Raw genomic sequence first — 18,466 nt, forward strand, 5'->3', positions numbered from 1 at the left:
GGGTCATTTGGTAATGAGACAAAGTTTGAAGTTCTACAAAGAGTGCCTCCTTATAATTGTATAGTGTAGGCATATCTTTGGGAAGGTATACCTGATTTGGACAAAATGTCAAAAGTTTTCATTGAAGCTTCTCATGAATGTGGGGCTAGGGCCCCATAAGCTTAGGTGTTGGAATAAAACACAGAAAACCAGATTAAAACAGTTTAACAGATTCAGTTCATTAAAATCCATGAGAATGGGATTGAAGACTTAGATAATTGTGAGACGTTTATTAATTATTATTATTATTGTTTTTTGAGATGGAGTTTCGCTCTTTTGCCCAGACTAGAGTGCAGTGGCACGATCTTAGCTTACTGCGACCTCCGCCTCCTGGATTCAAGTGATTCTCCTGCCTCAGCCTACCAAATAGCTGGGATTACAGGCCACCTGTAATTATAGACACAATTACAGACATTGTGCCACCATGCCTGGCTAATTTTTGTATTTTTAGTAGAGACAGAGTTTTGCCATGTTGGCCAGGCTAGTCTTGAACTCCTGACCTGAGATGATCCACCCACCTCAGCCTCCCAAAGTGCTGGGATTATAGGCATAAGCCACCATGCCCAGCATGGGAAGTTTAAACAATGAATTATGATTTCCAAACAGAATTGGCAAGGATGTTATCTTAGGCTGTTTGTGCTGCTATAACAAAATACCACAGACTGGATAATTTATACAAACTAGAATTTTATTTCTCACAGTTCTGGAGGCTGGGAAGTCCAAGATCAAGGCAGCAGCAGGTTTGCTGTCTGGTGACAGCTGCTTTCTGCTTCCAAGATGGTGCCTTGTTGCTACATCCTCTTAAAGGGATGAAAGCTGTGTCCTCACACAGCAGACAGATGAAAGGTCAAAACAGCTGAATGCTGTGTGAAGCCTCTTGCATAAAGTTCTTAATCCCATTTAGAAGGGAGGAACTTTCATGACCTAATCATCTCCCAAAGGCCCCACCTCTTTAATACCGATGCATTGGAGACGTTTCAACATGAATTCTGGAGAGACACAAACATCCAAACCATAACAGAAATGAAAAGGGAAGGGAGTGATAGGTTGCAGAAAAGGGAGAGGTGAAGGATAAATGAGGTGCGAGAAATGAAATAAGAGAACCAGATGATTATTAAGAATATGGTATACCATAGTCTGACTTCATTACTGGAGTATTTCTGATGATGACAGAGTACAGACAAACAGGTAGGTGGCTAAAGTGAAGTAGAGGTGAGGGTCCATTGTAGTTGAGAGGTAAGTAATTGGGAGATGAGTATTTTGATCTACCTGGAGCGATCTCCCTGGACATTGAAAATGATTCAGGATAAGCGTGAATCTTTGTATGAAGAAGGTGACTCCCTATTTTAAGATGTTGTCAACAGATATTTGCCCCACAAAATGGGCAGAAGAGGAAGGGAGTAGACAAAGGATTGAATATGTTATCTTTATCCCCTACTACACTGTGGCTGAAATTGTATAAACGAGGAATAGTAAGTTCCAAAATCTTGGTTCATGATACAGAAGTGCTTACAGAACATAGTCACTCCAAAGACCCTTTCACTCCAGTTATCAAAGTAATTTTGTCCTCATTTTAATGGCAGGCGAAACAATATTGAACAAAGCAGCCTCTGCTGTACCTTAAGCCCTTTAGCTAGTGTTCATAGTAGTAAATGCTCTAGTAAAAGGACAGCTTCCATTCCAATCCCAGGTTTTCAATCACTTTGGTTCTTTTTTTGAGACAGAGTCTCACTGTGTTGCCTAGGCTGGAGTGCAGTGGTTTGATCTCAGCTCACTGCAACCTCCACCTCCTGGGTTCAAGTGATTCTCATGCCTCAGCCACCTGAGTAGCTGGGACTACAGGCACATGCCACCACACCTGGCTAATTTTTGTATTTTTTGTAGAGACAGGGTTTCACCATTTTGGCCAGACTGGTCTCGAACTTCTGACTTCAAGTGATTCCCCTGCATTAGCCTCCCAAAGTGCTGGTACTACAGGCATGAACCACCACGCCCAGCCCACTTTGGTTCCTAAAGTTTTCTTTCAAGTAAAGTTTTTAATGCACAGTTTCTGCCCAAAGATTTTGTTTGCATGGATTATTGGATAGGAGAGGAAGGGATTACCAACAGTGTCCCTAAGGCTGTGCTTAGAAAGAGAGGGTTGCTGCAAGGAGAGGCTATGTTACTACCTGTGAAGTCATCTGTGAATATGGGACAACAATGACAACTGACATTGATGCGCAACTCATTGCACGTCCTAAACTAGGCTAAGTGCATTATATCCATTGACTCATTTAATGCCCCAGCAACTATGAGGTAGGTGTTATTACCTCTGATGCTAATATTAAAGAACAGGAAATAAATAACTTGTCCAAAATCTCACAGCTAGTAAATGGCAGAACTGGGACCTGAACTCAAAACTCTGTAACTCCAGAACCTACAAGTTTGTAGTTAAATGCACTTGACATTTAGGAGTGGGAACAAATCCAAGAACTAGTCATGGGTGTCATTTACTCTGATCCTTTTCTTCAGACAGGAAACGGGGGGTTCAGACTAGTTGATTGGAATCTTCTGTTAGAATTCTGAGTGTCCGAAGGCTGCTCCTTTGGCCGAGCCCTACCACACCAAGTGATACAGATCCTTCAGAATTCTCCTGGGCATGTTCTGGCTGGAGGAAGAGATTATCTTTTTGCTCCCGGACTTTTTCCTTGCTTAATCCTATTTATACCTCTGTTTCACTAGCATTGTAGACAAAATCATTAAAACAAGAAAGCCAGATTTCCTTAGAATGGGCTAGTGCATTTAAAATTAGACTGACGTTGCACAATCCTATGAATATACTAAAAAAAAAAAAACCAAAAAAAAAAAAAACCCCACTGAATTGCTTAAATATACAAATATGTACAAATATTACAAAAACTGTATGGTATATGAATTACATCTCAACAAGGATGCTTAAAAAAAAAAAAACCAGAGTGTGACTTAAACAACATATTTCCATTCTTTTTGAGTGGCTTCCAATGGGCTCCTTGTACATCAGGTGCCTGGGGTGACCTACTTGCCCATTCATTTCTTATTCAGTCCACATTAACGGAGTCTACCCTTGGGCCAGGCACAGGGATAGCAGGGGTAGGCACCCAGCTCCCTGAGGATGAAAGGCAGGTACAGAGGAATGAATGCTTGTACCTGAAAAAGCACTGATATTTTGGGTTGAGGCTTCCAGTGACTATGTTGCAAACTCGAGTACTAAAACAGTTGATGTGATTTCACTGTTTAGAAAATGTAGTGTTTTTGTTTCTTTTAATAAGTTACACTGACTCACAGACCTGGTCTCAAAGCTTCAATTACAGTAACCGTTTACCCCTTTCAAGTGAGTTTTCGCATAATAACAGATAAGTGAAACAGAATTACAAAATAAAGTTAATGCTGAAAACAATGGACCTTTATTAACAGTGCCGTCTCACCGTATATATTTTAACTCCCATCTATCCTGGCGGCTTTAAGCCCGCACTGGCGCTCCGCTCGGTCAAGCCGGGGTAACGCGGGGAAGAGGAGGTGGGTTCGCACATCCTCTCTCCACTTCTTTGGGCCTTGGCCCTTTCGCAGGTCCAGGCGAGCTGGAAGCGCCTTTTCCGAGCACGGGCGGGGAAAAGGGGCCGAGCGGGGCGGAAGGACTTCCTGCGGCCAAGGGCGGCCGCGTTCTCTGCGGAGAGCACAGCTTGGCCCCGGAATGGAACCAGCGTTTGTGGTTCGCGGCGTAGAACACGGGGCACGCTCCGGGCCCCTGCCCGGCTGAGCGCGGGCGAAGGGCGGACCGGACCGGACCAGGGCGAGCGGGTCACGTGCAACCAGGAGAGGCGCCGCAGGCTGGGAGTGTGCAGGAATGTAGCAACTTGCAGCGAAAAGTTTCCCTGCGCTGCCGGCCGGGCCGCGGTGCGGGCGGGCGCGCAGAGGAAGGAAGAGCCGAGAGGAGGCGGGGCCGCGGCGGCGCGGGCGGGCGCTTCTCACAACTTTAGTTTTGGCGTCTGAGGCGAGTTTCTGTCTCAGTCGGGCGCAGCCGCCGCCAGGGAAAAGAAAGGGAGGAAGGAAGGAACAAGAAAAGGAAATAAAAGAGAAAGGGGGAGGAGGGGAAAGGCAACGAGCTGTCCGGCCTCCGTCAAGGGAGTTGGAGGGAAAAAGTTCTCAGGCGCCGCAGGTCCGAGTCCCTCGCAGCCCCCCTCCCGAGGCGCAGCCGCCAGACCAGTGGAGCCGGGGCGCAGGGCGGGGGCGGAGGCGCCGGGGCGGGGGATGCGGGGCCGCGGCGCAGCCCCCCGGCCCTGAGAGCGAGGAGAGCGCCGCTCCCGCCGCCCAGCACCGCCCGGCCCGCAGCCGTCGCCGCTTCTCCACCTCGGCCTGTGGAGCCGGGGCGTCCGGGCGGAGCCCTCGCTCGCCTGGTTTAGGGGGTGCGCGTCGGGAGAGGCAGAAGCCATGGATCCCGGGCAGCAGCCGCCGCCTCAACCGGCCCCCCAGGGCCAAGGGCAGCCGCCTGCGCAGCCCCCCCAGGGGCAGGGCCAGCCGTCCGGACCCGGGCAGCCAGCACCCGCGGCGACCCAGGCGGCGCCGCAGGCACCCCCCGCCGGGCATCAGATCGTGCACGTCCGCGGGGACTCGGAGACCGACCTGGAGGCGCTCTTCAACGCCGTCATGAACCCCAAGACGGCTAACGTGCCCCAGACCGTGCCTATGAGGCTCCGGAAGCTGCCCGACTCCTTCTTCAAGCCGCCGGAGCCCAAATCCCACTCCCGACAGGTAACCTCGTCGCCCCTCTCCCCGCTTCCCCGTCGGGCGGGCCTCAGACCGGGGGGGCGCTCGGGAGCCGCGGCCGCCAGCTCTGGCCAGGGGAGGGGGTCCCGCGGCGAAGTGGAGGAACTGGAGTCGTCCGCTCGGCCGCGGTGACCAGCTCCCCACTCCTCCCAGAGTCCGGGGCTGAGATTTGTTTTTCCCTTCGGAGTTTCTCTCTGCGGTTGCAAGCCCCGGGGGGGCGTGCTTTCCCTCCTTCCTTTCTTTCTTCCCGGGGTTCCCGGGAGGTTGGCGGGAGTGGAGGAGGGGTGGGGAGGAAGGAAGGGGGTGGGGAGAGCCGAGCCTGGGCCGCGGTGGGCTTGCACAATGCGCGCGCCTCCGCGCGCTCCGCACCTTCGCTCCCGCCGGGGCCGGGCCGGGAAAGGGGGAGGGGGGCCTCTGGCATTTGTGTGTGGGTGAGTTGCCAGCGGCGGCCGAGTTTGTGAAGTTGAGCCCTGGGCCCCTTTCCTTTGCGGCCTCTCGGTCCACTTCAGTCTCCTGGGGGAGTCAAATAATTGTTCTCTTGTTTTCTAGTGTTGATTAGAGGTGGGGGTAGAACCGGTCCATTTAGTTTTTTGCTCTTTCTTTCCCTCTCCCCCACCCGTTTCCCCTCCCCCTCCCGTAAGCATTTATTTTCCTCGCGGCTCAGGCGATTTCTGAATACAGGTTTCGGGCTTCCCCTGCCCAGACTTTCCTGGAAGTTGTTTATGGAGTTCTTTCACCCCTGAGCTTCCCTTGTGTCTTGGAACTTGGGTCTGCTCGCTCTTATCAAACTTAGTAGGTTGCGTGTTGGTTTCCCGATTGCAGGCTATTATTTACAGTCGGCTGAAAAGCTTTTGAATTAGCCACATCTGTACGTTGCGCAGGAACTCAGTTGCGCTTTACAGTACCGAGGTTTTAACACAAGCCTTTGATAATACACTGAGGGTTGACTCATAGGCCAAGTCCTGCCTAGTTCAACTGTGATTAAAAGTTAATGTTTGGGAAGCGATGACTAATTCTAGGATCGCCATTGCTTTTTAATTCTTATTGCGGATATGAACATGGCTGCTTTTCCACATACACAACGTTCGATTATTTTGCCAGCTTGATTCAGCATAGAAGTGAAACTATTTATAATGACAGTGTTAACATTCCGATAGGTCCCAGTGGATTTGTTTAGTATAGGGTTCTCTCTTTTTCCTTCTTTTCTTTTTTCTTTTTCTTCTTTTTTTTAAAGAACTTGCTTCAGGCTAAACTTCAGCATAGAAACTTTGCCCAAAAGTTAATAGGTTTTCCAAATACTGCAATGTAGTTAGCCCACTCTGGCTGTAACTTGAGTGGAAAGAAGAGTTACCGCCCCCACTCCCATTCCCTCTCCTATTTGCAGGCCTGTTGTATATTCTTATGTCAGAGACCACAGGTTTTGGAACTCAGAAAAACTCACTTAACCTGATGACAAAAACCCCGGTTAAGGAGGAGGAAGGAAGGAAAAACAATTTAGCTGCTTGCCTAAACACATCAATTTGTCAGAAGTAGACTTAGCTATGCTTTTTTTCTTACCCCTGGAAGTGGGTTTATGGACTCATTGTAGGTAAATGTATGTTGGCATGCACCCTACAGACTACACGGTATTTTTTCAAAGTATAATACACATAGATTGGATCCCCCATTTTGTGACAAATGACAAAGAGTCACAACTGGAAAGTGTACTTTTTCTTCTAGTAAATAATTTTTTTTTTTTTTTTGAGACGGAGTCTCGCTCTGTTGCCCAGGCTGGAGTGCAGTGGCTGGATCTCAGCTCACTGCAAGCTCTGCCTCCCGGGTTCACGCCATTCTCCTGCCTCAGCCTCCCGAGTAGCTGGGACTACAGGCGCCCGCCACCTCGCCCAGCTAGTTTTTTTGGTATTTTTTTAGTAGAGACGGGGTTTCACCATGTTAGCCAGGATGGTCTCCATCTCCTGACCTCGTGATCCGCCCATCTCGGCCTCCCAAAGTGCTGGGATTACAGGCTTGAGCCACCTCGCCCGGCCTTAGTAAATAATTTTTACAAGAATTTATATCCAGCAGTTCTAAAATTCATAAGCTATTATAGTTTTGTTTTTTAATAAGTTTTTAACTAAGTGTTGCTCATCTGTAAATTGGACTTTTATTTCTGCTAGTGATTTTCTAAATCATACTTATTCTGATGGGAAACTCAGAAAGGTATATCACTTTAAGGCATTAATGACTCTACTGAGTCCTTCCGGTTTCCTTAACCTTTGTGAATCTAGGAAATTCTAACTTTTTGATAATCAAACTCTAATTCTAATTAAAAACTTTTAAAAAACTATGCAAGATTATGAATAGTAAAATGTAGGTTGTGAATACTGTTGTTCTCAACACAAACTGGTGACTATAAGTTGTTTTATATACATCCATTTTTCTATCTTGAAAACTATGTTACAAACGAGAAAACAGGCATATGGAAGTTAACATACTTGTTCAGTGTCACACTAGCCAGCTTGGACTGGAACTCAGATCTTTGGGGTCTGAATGCAGAATTTTTTCTGCTTGTGTAGAGTTGTGGATGTCTGTGAGTTCTTAAGTTATAATTGGACTGATAACCTTATTATCTTCTACATACAAAGATACAGTTGAGTTTTTTTCATCCTGTTCATTGTAGATGGCTTTTAAGAACATTTGGGCAGTTCAAATTTGTTGCTTTCATTAAAAATTGTGTAATTTGTTATGATTTCTTTATTGATGGCGTTTTATCTTGGTGGGAATAAATGACAAGGGCTTGTTTTTTCTTGGACTTGACCTAGACAAAAATTAATTACTTAAAACCTAGTAAAAAATGCATATTCTTTGCGTTGTGTTTATGCTTAGAACATTTTAGAACTTGGAAAAGCACCCATAACTGCACTGACTTTTTAAAAATTAGGTTTTAAAATTCACTATTATTTTTGGAATGTTTTATTCATTCAGTACTAGTTGCCCTTACATGTCTAGTGTGTAGTAGGTGGAAATTCATTAGATGGACTGCTCATCAATAAAATTACAAATATAAAATTTATATTAAAATTATACAATATAAAAAGTAGTCCGTTTGAAAACCTGTGTTCTCCAGTGTCGAATATTAAATGTTGAAATTTTCGTTTGGCACTTAGATATTCGGCTGCAATTAAGCACTGACTGGGAAATTTAAAGGGACTCTCTAAAAAGTTGTGTTTCTTTTTTAATTTTTCATCTTAATATTCCTAATAGGCCAGTACTGATGCAGGCACTGCAGGAGCCCTGACTCCACAGCATGTTCGAGCTCATTCCTCTCCAGCTTCTCTGCAGTTGGGAGCTGTTTCTCCTGGGACACTGACCCCCACTGGAGTAGTCTCTGGTCCAGCAGCTACACCCACAGCTCAGCATCTTCGACAGTCTTCTTTTGAGATACCTGATGATGTACCTCTGCCAGCAGGTTGGGAGATGGCAAAGACATCTTCTGGTCAGAGATACTTCTTAAAGTAAGTGAAAATAATGGTGGGAGACAGTTATCTAAGAAAAATATGTATTGGAAAACACAGTAAAGTGGTGTCAAGATACAGAATATCATTTTTTTTTTTAATATTTATGTTAAGCTCTGGAGCTCTGTTATATCTCCCATGTATATGTTTAAGTTTGGTATGACCTAAATACCTTTGTTAGCATGGGTAATATTTTGAGAGCTTTACTGAGTCTTGGTTCTGAGCCTCTTTATAATCTTTTCTTTTGTGGAAGTTTGGTTATTCTCATTTTGAGCTTGTGCCAAACCTGTTAATTAGCCCTAGCACAAAACAGAAAGAATACCGTGAAAATTTTCAAATTCTGAGAATATTAGGGCTAGCAGCATCTTAATGAAGTACGTATGGTGCTACTTGTATCTTTTTAAATAAATATTTTATTGGTGGAGAACTACAAAATAAGTAGGGCTTTTTGGGGAGTCTAATTTTACAGTATTTTAAATTGTGAAATGACAAGCACTACAACTGAAGCTTGATGTGACTTACCAATATTTCCCCCCAAAATGTAAAGGGAAATATAAATTTTTAGGTTTCATATGCAGTCTCTCAGTGGCAAACTTCTTTCAAGCTAGTAGATCTTCACAATAGAAACTCTCCTCTCTGGGAAAACAAAAACATGACCGTTGGGTTGTTTATTTTTTTTGTCAGTCTTTTTGTGTTTAACAAAATGGCAAAATTGCTCTAGGCTGAAAAGATCTAAATAGTTTCTCTCCTCTAATTTTGAAATTACAGATAGGACCTCAGTTTTTTTCTGGCTTGTTTGGATCAAGTATATATAAAGTGTTGACTAAAACTAATTATTATAGACCGAAATTGATGTCTTTAAAAACGCTCACTTAATAGTGTTTAATCAGGTTGAGATAATAAAGTGAAAAACAGTGTAAGTTTTATTCAGATCTGTCTTGACAGTCTACTCCTAAGGCAAGTGTAACGTTTATTTATCATATCAGATAATACCATTAAGGATGTTTTGTTGTGTGAATCCTAATATGTGTTTTATATTGATTGTCTTCCAGGGTGGGTTGCTACTTTATAATGTAAGATAGAAAATTTTGTGACAGACTTACAGAAGAGCAGAGGAAAAGGTTTGATCGTGAAAAGTTCGTAGTTTTTTTTTTTTTTTTTTTTTTTTTGCCCCCTTTCCTGCAACTTTTTGTTTTTCTTCTTCTTTTTGTTTTTAAATTCATTTTCTGGTGTCCTGGTATCCATTTCAAAGGATCAGGTTTCAACCAGAACAGTAAAGGGCCTGAGACTGGAAAGTACACACAAGTCTGGCAAACTCATCTGCATGAGCAAGATCATTTGTTCTCAAGCAGACATCCAAAGTAAATGATTGAAAGAGCTGCTAGCTGTGAAGGATGTGTCTTGAAGGGGAAGGGAGTGGAAACAAACCAGGTTGTTAGGAAGAAAAAGAAAGGCTGCACTTTTTTGAACCTCTCCCTGCTGGGTCACATGCTGACCTGGGGAGATTTTTAAACAGCTTAATAGCCTGCTTGCCTTCTTTGTTTGGTGGATGCTGTGGCTAAAAGTATAAGGTTAAAGAGCAACATTTATGCTCTTCTTGTTAGTTCTTTGTATCTTGTAATAATTGCTTGTAGGTGATATCTGCCTACAGTTTCATTATTTTGAATGAATGATCTTTTTTTTTGAGCTGAAATCAGTATTCTAGATACAGTTGGCCTTCCATATCTGTGGATTCGGCATTCGTGGATTCAACCAACCTCTGATTGAAAATATTCAGAAAAGAAATTACATCTGTGTTGACTAATGTACAAACTTTTTTCCTTACCATTACTTCCTGAATAATGTAACAACTATTTATATAGCATTTACATTGTATTAAGTATTATAAGTAATCTAGAGATGATATAAAGTATATGGGAGAATATGTATAGGTTATATGCAAGTATTATGCCACTTTATGTGAAAGACCAGAGTGTCTGGATTTTAGTACATGTAGGAGGTCCTGGAACCAATCCTTGACCACAGATGCTAAGAAATGACTATTCATTTTTCAGCGTTTCCAGTGATTCTTCCTTTGTGAAGAAATGTTTGTCTTAAAGGTATTGATATATGTAGATGGATTAATGAAGGGTATATACCTTCCAGCCCCAGTCACCTCAGTTCACACCTGTCACCTGTGGGCCTGTAAGGAAGATAAACCAGGCCAAAACAAATAAATCTCAAATTATGTCATATGAGAAAAGGTTGCAAGGGTAGAGAGATATTTACCTGGAAAAGAAAAAACTGGAGGAGGAGAGATAAGACATGATTGTTGTTTCAGTGTTTCTGGGGAACTTTCATGTGAGAGTAAGATTAGTCTTACTATATAAGAAATGTGAGGAATTTTGATTCCTTGGAAGAATTTTCTTATATAAAACTTTTCAGAACTGGAAGAGTTTTCCTGGACAGGTAAATCTTGCTCAATAAATGTAGGTAAAATCATGGTTACTTGGTGTCTGTCAGGGATTCTGTGCAGGCCCCTAAACCTTGGATGTGGAAGATGAATGCTGTGGGCTTATAAAATTTTGTATTATAAAGAGTATCTGCTTTATGAAAAATAAGCAATTTGGAGAAATGTTTTGAAATAAGATTATTTCACCTTCTCTAGTTAGCTACTTCCATGATGTTATGGGATGTGTAGTTGTTATAACTTCCTTTTGTGTACTGAACACATAAAAGGTTAATATCCTAACCATTAGTCAAAGATGATGGTATTGGCTTTTGGTGCCAAGTTTCTATTGTCAAAGTTCATTTTTATCCTAGTTTTGATGTTTTAAAATAGGGCTGTATTTGTAATCAATATTTATATACTTTCCTCTTGTATCTAAAGAAGTTTGTTGTTGTCAACCAGATGTAGAATGAAGATTTAAATTAGTTGCATATTTTACACTTACTTCCACAGTGAAACATTTTATTTTAATGCATCTTTTTAGATATTCGTTGGAACTGACTTTTAAGTTACAAGGTCTATAACTTACTGAGATTTATATTTGGCATGAAGAACCTGACTATAAATGGTCCAGACAGGCAAGGCAATGTAATTTGAGAAAAAACTTAGAAATGTTAACTTAAGAAACTACCCGGGCCGGGCGCGGTGGCTCAAGCCTGTAATCCCAGCACTTTGGGAGGCCGAGACGGGCGGATCACGAGGTCAGGAGATCGAGACCATCCTGGCTAACACAGTGAAACCCCGTCTCTACTAAAAAAAAAACACACAAAAAAACTAGCCGGGCGAGATGGCCGGCGCCTGTAGTTCCAGCTACTCGGGAGGCTGAGGCAGGAGAATGGCGTAAACCCGGGAGGCGGAGCTTGCAGTGAGCTGAGATCCGGCCACTGCACTCCAGCCTGGGCGACAGAGCGAGACTCCGTCTCAAAAAAAAAAAAAAAAAAAAAAGAAACTACCCAGTTGTTGCCTTGTGACCATAGATGATTGAGTTTTTGAAGTTAGTTGGCCTGTCATCTAGTTTCCAGGCAGCATGATTTACTGAAAGATTATAAGCAGGCAATCATTGGTCATTTTAAAGCCCTTCTTAGGTCAGTGAGATCTTGTGGAGAAGACTCATATCTTATTTTGGCAAGTGATATGGTGGAAGTATGGTGCTAGCTACATTTATCAGTGGCTTGTTTTCAAGCTCTGGGATAAACGTGAAGTATGTAAACAAGGCTTAGCCATATAATATTTGTTCTCTTGGCATTTACTATTCAAAACCAATTTCTTTACCATTGCATTGAGCTTTCATTTTAAAAGAATTCATTGTCTTTATGACTCTGAGAGTTATTACCTTCTTCAGCTGTCTTATGGTTTTCCTACAGGAAATAGTTCTTCAAGTAGTTGGTCAACAACTTCCTATTTCTTTATAAGCTGCTGAATAACTTCCTGAATCAGTATTCTATAATATCTCTGGTTTCAAGGAGTGTTTTTACTTGCAAGTTTATTGTATTGACTCTGATGCCTTGTAACTATTACCATGTTCAAAGACGTGTTCGTATATATAATATACCATGTAGGACCTTATAATTTGATTTAAGGAATCTGGATCAGTGATTTTAAAAGTTTGTACATTTGCATTGTTTTAATAATGTTCTAATAATTTTTAAAGGATAGTTTTGTTTCATTTCCATTGTTTATCATTTTCTGAATAGCTGGCCATAATGTTTTTAGTCTGTGAAGATTCAGGGTTTTTTGTGGCTGTGATTTGATTAAGTTATATTGAGCGTCTTGGTATACAATTTAAAAAAGATTTGTTTTTCAGAGATTTTTGACATTGTGTGGCATACAGCTTACCCATATTCCAATATTAATTTGCCCTGTAGATATAATTGATCGCTGTCTATAGGCTGATTCTTTCTTTGTTTCTTTTTTTGTTTTTCTTTTTGGAGACAGTCTTGCTCTGTCGCCCAGGCTGGAGTGCAGTGGCGCGATCTTGACTCACTGCAACTTCTGCCTCCTGGGTTCAAGTGATTCCCCTGTCCCGTCTCTACTAAAAACACAAAAATTAGCCAGGCGTGTTGGCGCACACCTGTAGTCCCAGCTACTCAGGAGGCTGAGGCAGGAGAATTGCTTGAATCTGGCAGGTGGAGGCTGCAGTGAGTTGAGATTGAGTCACTCCACACCAGCCTGGGCAATAGAGCCAGACTGTGTCTAAAAAAAAAAAAAAAAACTATGAACATATACAGTGTATGTTGTTATCGTATACAGTGTACCTGATATGTATACAGTGTATTCAGAACATATAGAATGTATCTTCGTAATAAAGATTAGATGTTTTAAAAAGGAAGTTTCATGAAGAATAAGGCCATGCTCTTTCTTTCTGTATCAAGTATAACCCAGTTTCCCTTTAAAACTGAAAAGCTTGTAATTTTGCCATTAAATGTTAAGTTGCACACGTGCACATGTATACACAAACAAAAAACGAGTTCAAATTGCAATCACAAAGTATTTCCCTATTTGAGGGAAGGCCAGTCTCTGGGTGTTTGTCTTGGTATTGAGGCTGAGTGGAGAGAGAAGATGAAAGTACGCCCTCAGCTCTGGGGGGTGGGGGAAAGCTTACTTCTGCTCAGTGGGTGGGCATCACGGGGAAGAATGGCACACAGTGCCACAGTGATTTAGGGAGAAAACCCTGGAGAAACCGTATTCACTGGTGGCAGAAGAAAAACAATTGGAAAATAGTAGATGTGACAGAGTAAATAGAACATAGAGATTAACATATTGCCTGGGAAAAGTAATGGAATCTTTTTAGTATGAACTAAGAAATATCTCTAGAAGTTTAAATGTAGCAGACACAATTGACTGCAAGATGGTAGGCTAATTTTCTTTTTAAAATCACACTTAAAAAAATACCCTTTCCTAAAGCTTTATCTTAGCCATTATAAAAACCAAAACATCTAGGTAGCATTTAAATAGTTGAAACTTGGGGGGAAAAAAACCCAAAAAAACCCAGGTTTTTACAACCCTAAGATCAGTGCTCTTCAGTTACGTAGAGAAATATTTTACCTTGTAGTTAGAAAAATAATGGGAATTCGCAGCTTAAAATACTCATGACTCTGCATTGCCTTGTACCTTAAGGCTTTGAGGGGAGGTAAATGCTAAACCTTTTTGTTGCGAAAATGTATATTGAAATTTAGGCTTAGGACCAATCAAAGTGAAGTCATTTTAAAAATCAGTTGCTAAGATTTAAGATTGTTCGGACTTAATTTGCTACCCTAATTTAGCCATTAATTGTGGCTTGAAAGTTTTTAATAATAGCCGAGTAGCATTGTATAAAGGGAGGTCTTAAAGAGCTGTGTCATTCTATAACTGTGGTTACTAAGTGATGCACTTCTGACAAAAAGGGCTTCTGATTCTAGGATTAATCAGAACTTCAAGCCATGAAAGGGACATTGCCGTTTCTATGAAGAAGAATTGCTTCATGCTTCTGGTTGCTCAAGTGCTGTAGCACCAAGTTTCCTGGGAACAAGTACTGCCACCGTGGAAGCACTTTTATTTACGTAGGGCTTGACCCCTTCTAAATGCAAACAAAGAAGTTTGGTTTAAATCACAGCAGTCTTCCCCCTCCCCCCTTTAATATTCTAGACAAGGAAAATGGTTGGTATTTAATCCTCATTTTGCTCCTAGCATGAGAAGAATCATAATTCTTAAACACACCAAGTGATATTCTGTTGTTTCTTTAAATGATGTTGCAAATTAATAAAATCATGCAAATGGCAGTATCTATTATTTGGGTTTTCTTCCACCAAATGTTTTCAATGCTTTATTTGTGGTGAGTGCCATTACTTCATTTGCTGTCACTTTAATTTGTGTCTCTTATCTGTTTATGGGATGTTAGTCACTTGACTATCAAATTCTTCAGCAGGATTCTCAGTTGGGGGTTGGGGAGGGGACATTTTATTAAAAGCTCTTTCCTTTATCTTCTTGCAATTGCTTACTTAACCTAAAGGGAGGAGGGTTTTTGTTTTTAAAGTAAGGTATTTATTTGGCCAATAAGTATGTTTAGAGAGTTGATATTTGCATGAGAATTGCCGCAGATTTGATTTGGGATTTGGAGTAAAGATAATGTGTTTGTTAAAGTGCTACTATGTGCTTTGACAAAATGGAATATAGCATATAAAAGTTGCTTGAAATTCAACTTGTCGTATATCCTGGACTGACTGTAATACGGAGCAGGCTTTTGGGATAAGAAGTACACACCTTACCACCTAGAAGGTGAAACAAGATGTGGATTTTTTTTTTCCCCTGTATATGGAAATAGATGTGGGGGTTCTTTTGTTTTATATTTATAAAACAGTCCTCCCTCACTCTTATTCCTTCATGTACGGTAGTCCCTCCCCAGCATCCATGAGTTTCCTTTCCAGAGTTTCAGTTACCTGCCATTAACAGTGGAATAAAAATATTAAAATGGAGAATTCCAGAAATAATTCATGGCCAGGTGTGGTAGCTCACATCTGTAATCCCAGCACTTTGAGAGGCTGAGGTGGGCACATTAGTTGAACCCAGGAGTTCACGACCAGCCTGGGCAACATAGCAAGATCTCGTTTCTACTAAAAATACAAAAAATTAGCCGAGCATGATGGCACCTGCCTGTAGTCTCACCTACTCAGGAGGCTGAGGTGAAAGAGTCACCTGAGCCTGGGAAGTCACGGCTGCAGTGATTGTGCCACTGCACTTCAGCCCAGCCTGGGCAATGGGAGTGAGACTTTGTCTCAAAAAAAGCCAAAAACAAAAAACCATAAGCTTTAAATTGCAATGTTCTGAATAGCATGATGCAATCCTCCAATCTTGTGCTGTCCAGTCTGGGATGTGAATCCTCTCTTTGGCCAATGCATCCACACTGTCCATGCTACCTCCCACCCCACCACCCCATTGATCACTTAGTAGCCACCTCAGTTGTCAGATCCAAAGACCGTAGTATATATATAGGATATAGGGTTCAGTACTATCCACTGTTTCAAGTATCCACTGTGGGGCTTGGAACATTTCCCCTGAGGATAAGTGAGGGACTGCTACCTCTGATTTTTTGCATTTCTTTTATAAGGTATATGATTTTTTTTTTTTTTTTGTATTTGTTTGGTTTATTTTGAGACAGAGTCTTACTCTGTCACTCAGACCTGGAGTGCAGTGGCATGGTCACTGCCCACAGCAGCTTCTACCTCCCAGGCTTGTGTAATCCTCCCATCTCAGCCTCCTAAGTAGCTGGGACTATAGGCATCCACAACCATGCCTGGCTAATTTTTAAATTTTTTTGTAGAGACAGGGTTTCACCATGTTGCCCAGGCTGTTCTCAAACTCCTGGACTCGAGTGAGCCTTAGGCATGTACCACCGCACCTGGCCAGGCATATGGTTTTTATTATAAAACTAACATTTATTAGAGAGAATCAGAAAATTCAGGAAAAGAGAAAGGGAGCCTGGTGCGGTGGCTCATGCCTGTAATCCTAGCCTTTTGGGAGGCTGAGGCGGGCAGAAAACTTGAGGCCAGGAGTTCAAGACCAGACTGGCCAACAGTAAAAACCGGTCTCTACTAAAAATAGAAGGAAAAAAAAAAAAATAGCTGGGCGTGGTAGCACATGCCTGTAATCCCAGCTGCTCCTTTTGGGAGGCTGAGGCATGAGAATCGTTTGAACCTGGGAGGCAGAGGTTGCAATGAGCCAAGATCACGCCACTGCACTCCAGCCTGGGCTACAGAGCCAGACTCTGTCTCAAAAAAAAGAGAAGGGGAAAAAAAAAAAGAGAAAGAGAAGGAAGCACCAGATTCTACCAATGAGAGGTGTTTGAAGGACCTTGTTTTCATAGTCTGTGTATAAACATATATTTTGAAATTTAATTTTTAGGGAAGTAACCTGTACATTGATTTAGAAAATCCCTTAATACTGTAAGGTTTATAAAGAAAAAAGAGCAGACTGGGCATAGTGGCTCACGCCTGTAATCCCAACACTTTGGGAGGCCAAGGCGGGCAGATCACCTGAGTTCAGGAGGTCGAGACCAGCCTGGCCAACATGATGAAACCCCATCTCTACTAAAAAATATAAAAATTAGCCAGGCCTGGTGGCAGGTGCCTTAATTCCCAGCTACTTGGGAGGCAGAGGCAGGATAATCATTTGAACCTGGGAGGTGGTAGTTGCAGTGAGTCGAGATCAAGCCATTGCACTCCAGCCTGGGGGACAAGAGTGAGACTTCGCTCAAAAAAAAAAGAGAAAAACAGCAGTGACCTTCTTTTCTTCATCTCTGGCTTGCCTTCTTCAGAGGCAAACCCTTCCCACTCCTTTTAGGTGTTTTTTTCCCCAGGTACTTTTAAAATTTCCATATTTATAAAATATGTTACATTACTATTTCTTGAATTTTCATCACCCCTCAAAATCCTTCTTTTCTTAATCCTCCTATTATAATGACTATAATTGTTTTGTTAAACGTGTTTACAATATGACAATTCATGTTGTACCTAAAGCTGAGTCATATAATGTACTATGATTTTCTGGAAACTTCTGTGTTTCCTTGCCTGACCAATTTTTAATTGCCATGATTTTTTGTTTTTATTTCTGTTGCTTTTTGCCCACCGTGGAGGTATCCTCAGAGTCCTTTGTCTTCCTGCTCTGGGCTAGACTTGTTGCTTCGGAGTTGTCATATTAGGATGTTCCTTGGTTTTCATCCTAGGGAGTCTCTGGATCACTCTTATGGCTTGGATACCCTATTTTTCTCTTTATTTGCTCACCCTTTGAGTTCATCCCCTAGAAATTTGCAGAGGAAAGGGGTACATGGGAGGTAGCTGTGTTGAGATCTCTTGTGTCTAAAACGATCTTTCTCTGTTAACATTTAGTGGGCAATTTGGTTGTAGCATTTAAGGTTATTTTCTCTTGAAATTTTGATGGCATTACTCCATTTTCTTTTTTTTTGTTTTTGTTTTTTGTTTTTTTTGAGACAGAGTCTTGCTTTGTCGCCCAGTCTGGAGCGCAGGGGTGCGATCTCAGCTCACCGCAACCTCTGCCTCCCAGTTTCAAGCGATTCTCCTGCCTTAGCCTCCCGAGTAGCTGGGACTACTGGCGTGTGCCACCACACATAGCTAATTTTTGTATTTTTGGTAGAGACAGGGTTTCACCACGTTGGCCAGGCTGGTCTTGAACTCCTGACCTCAAGTGATCCGCCCGCCTTGGCCCCCCAAAGTGCTGGGATTACAGGAGTGAGCCGCTGCGCCCAGCACTCCATTTTCTTCTAGCTCCCATTGAGTGTTTGCTTTCCTTGGGGATTTTAGTGTTTTGTTCTTTATATTGGGGGTCTGAAATGTTATGATGTCCTTTGATATGCTCTTTTAAAATTCATTGTAAACAATGCCTGGTCATGTATCAGTTCATGTAAAGAAACTCGGTCTTCAGTATGGATGATGCCCCTCAAGATTTTGCAGTACAGTTGCCCTAAAGTACAATTTCAGGCATGGGATCTTTCAGTCCTGGAAGACATTTCTTTTGTTAGTTCCCAGGTAATTTCTTCCAGACTGTTTTATCTTTTCTTTTTTTTCTGGAATTCTTGCTAGTCAGAATAACTCTTTAATTTTCTTATCTTATCCCACTGTTTTCTTTCACATAGCATTTTGTTATGTTTTCTGGGAGATCCCTTCAAATTTAA

At 42.2% G+C, this 18,466-nt stretch overlaps 1 protein-coding gene across 12 annotated transcripts in view; it reads left to right on the forward strand.

Moving 5' to 3' along the window:
- The first annotated feature begins 3,988 nt into the window (after positions 1-3,988).
- The window catches only part of YAP1 (Yes associated protein 1), a 126,649-nt gene continuing 112,171 nt past the window's right edge, over positions 3,989-18,466 (forward strand). For 7 of the 12 annotated variants that reach the window (XM_010379038.2, XM_010379044.2, XM_010379049.2 and 4 more), the window contains exons 1-2: positions 4,486-4,806; positions 8,065-8,315. In XM_010379038.2, the coding sequence (XP_010377340.1) occupies positions 4,486-4,806; positions 8,065-8,315 (572 nt within the window). Of the gene's footprint in view, positions 4,807-8,064; positions 8,316-18,466 lie in introns of all 12 variants that reach the window. The other 5 variants (XM_010379039.2, XM_010379041.2, XM_010379037.2 and 2 more) reach the window with 4 other exon arrangements.

Source organism: Rhinopithecus roxellana, chromosome 15 (assembly GCF_007565055.1).
Source record: "Rhinopithecus roxellana isolate Shanxi Qingling chromosome 15, ASM756505v1, whole genome shotgun sequence".
Classification (NCBI taxonomy): domain Eukaryota; kingdom Metazoa; phylum Chordata; class Mammalia; order Primates; family Cercopithecidae; genus Rhinopithecus; species Rhinopithecus roxellana.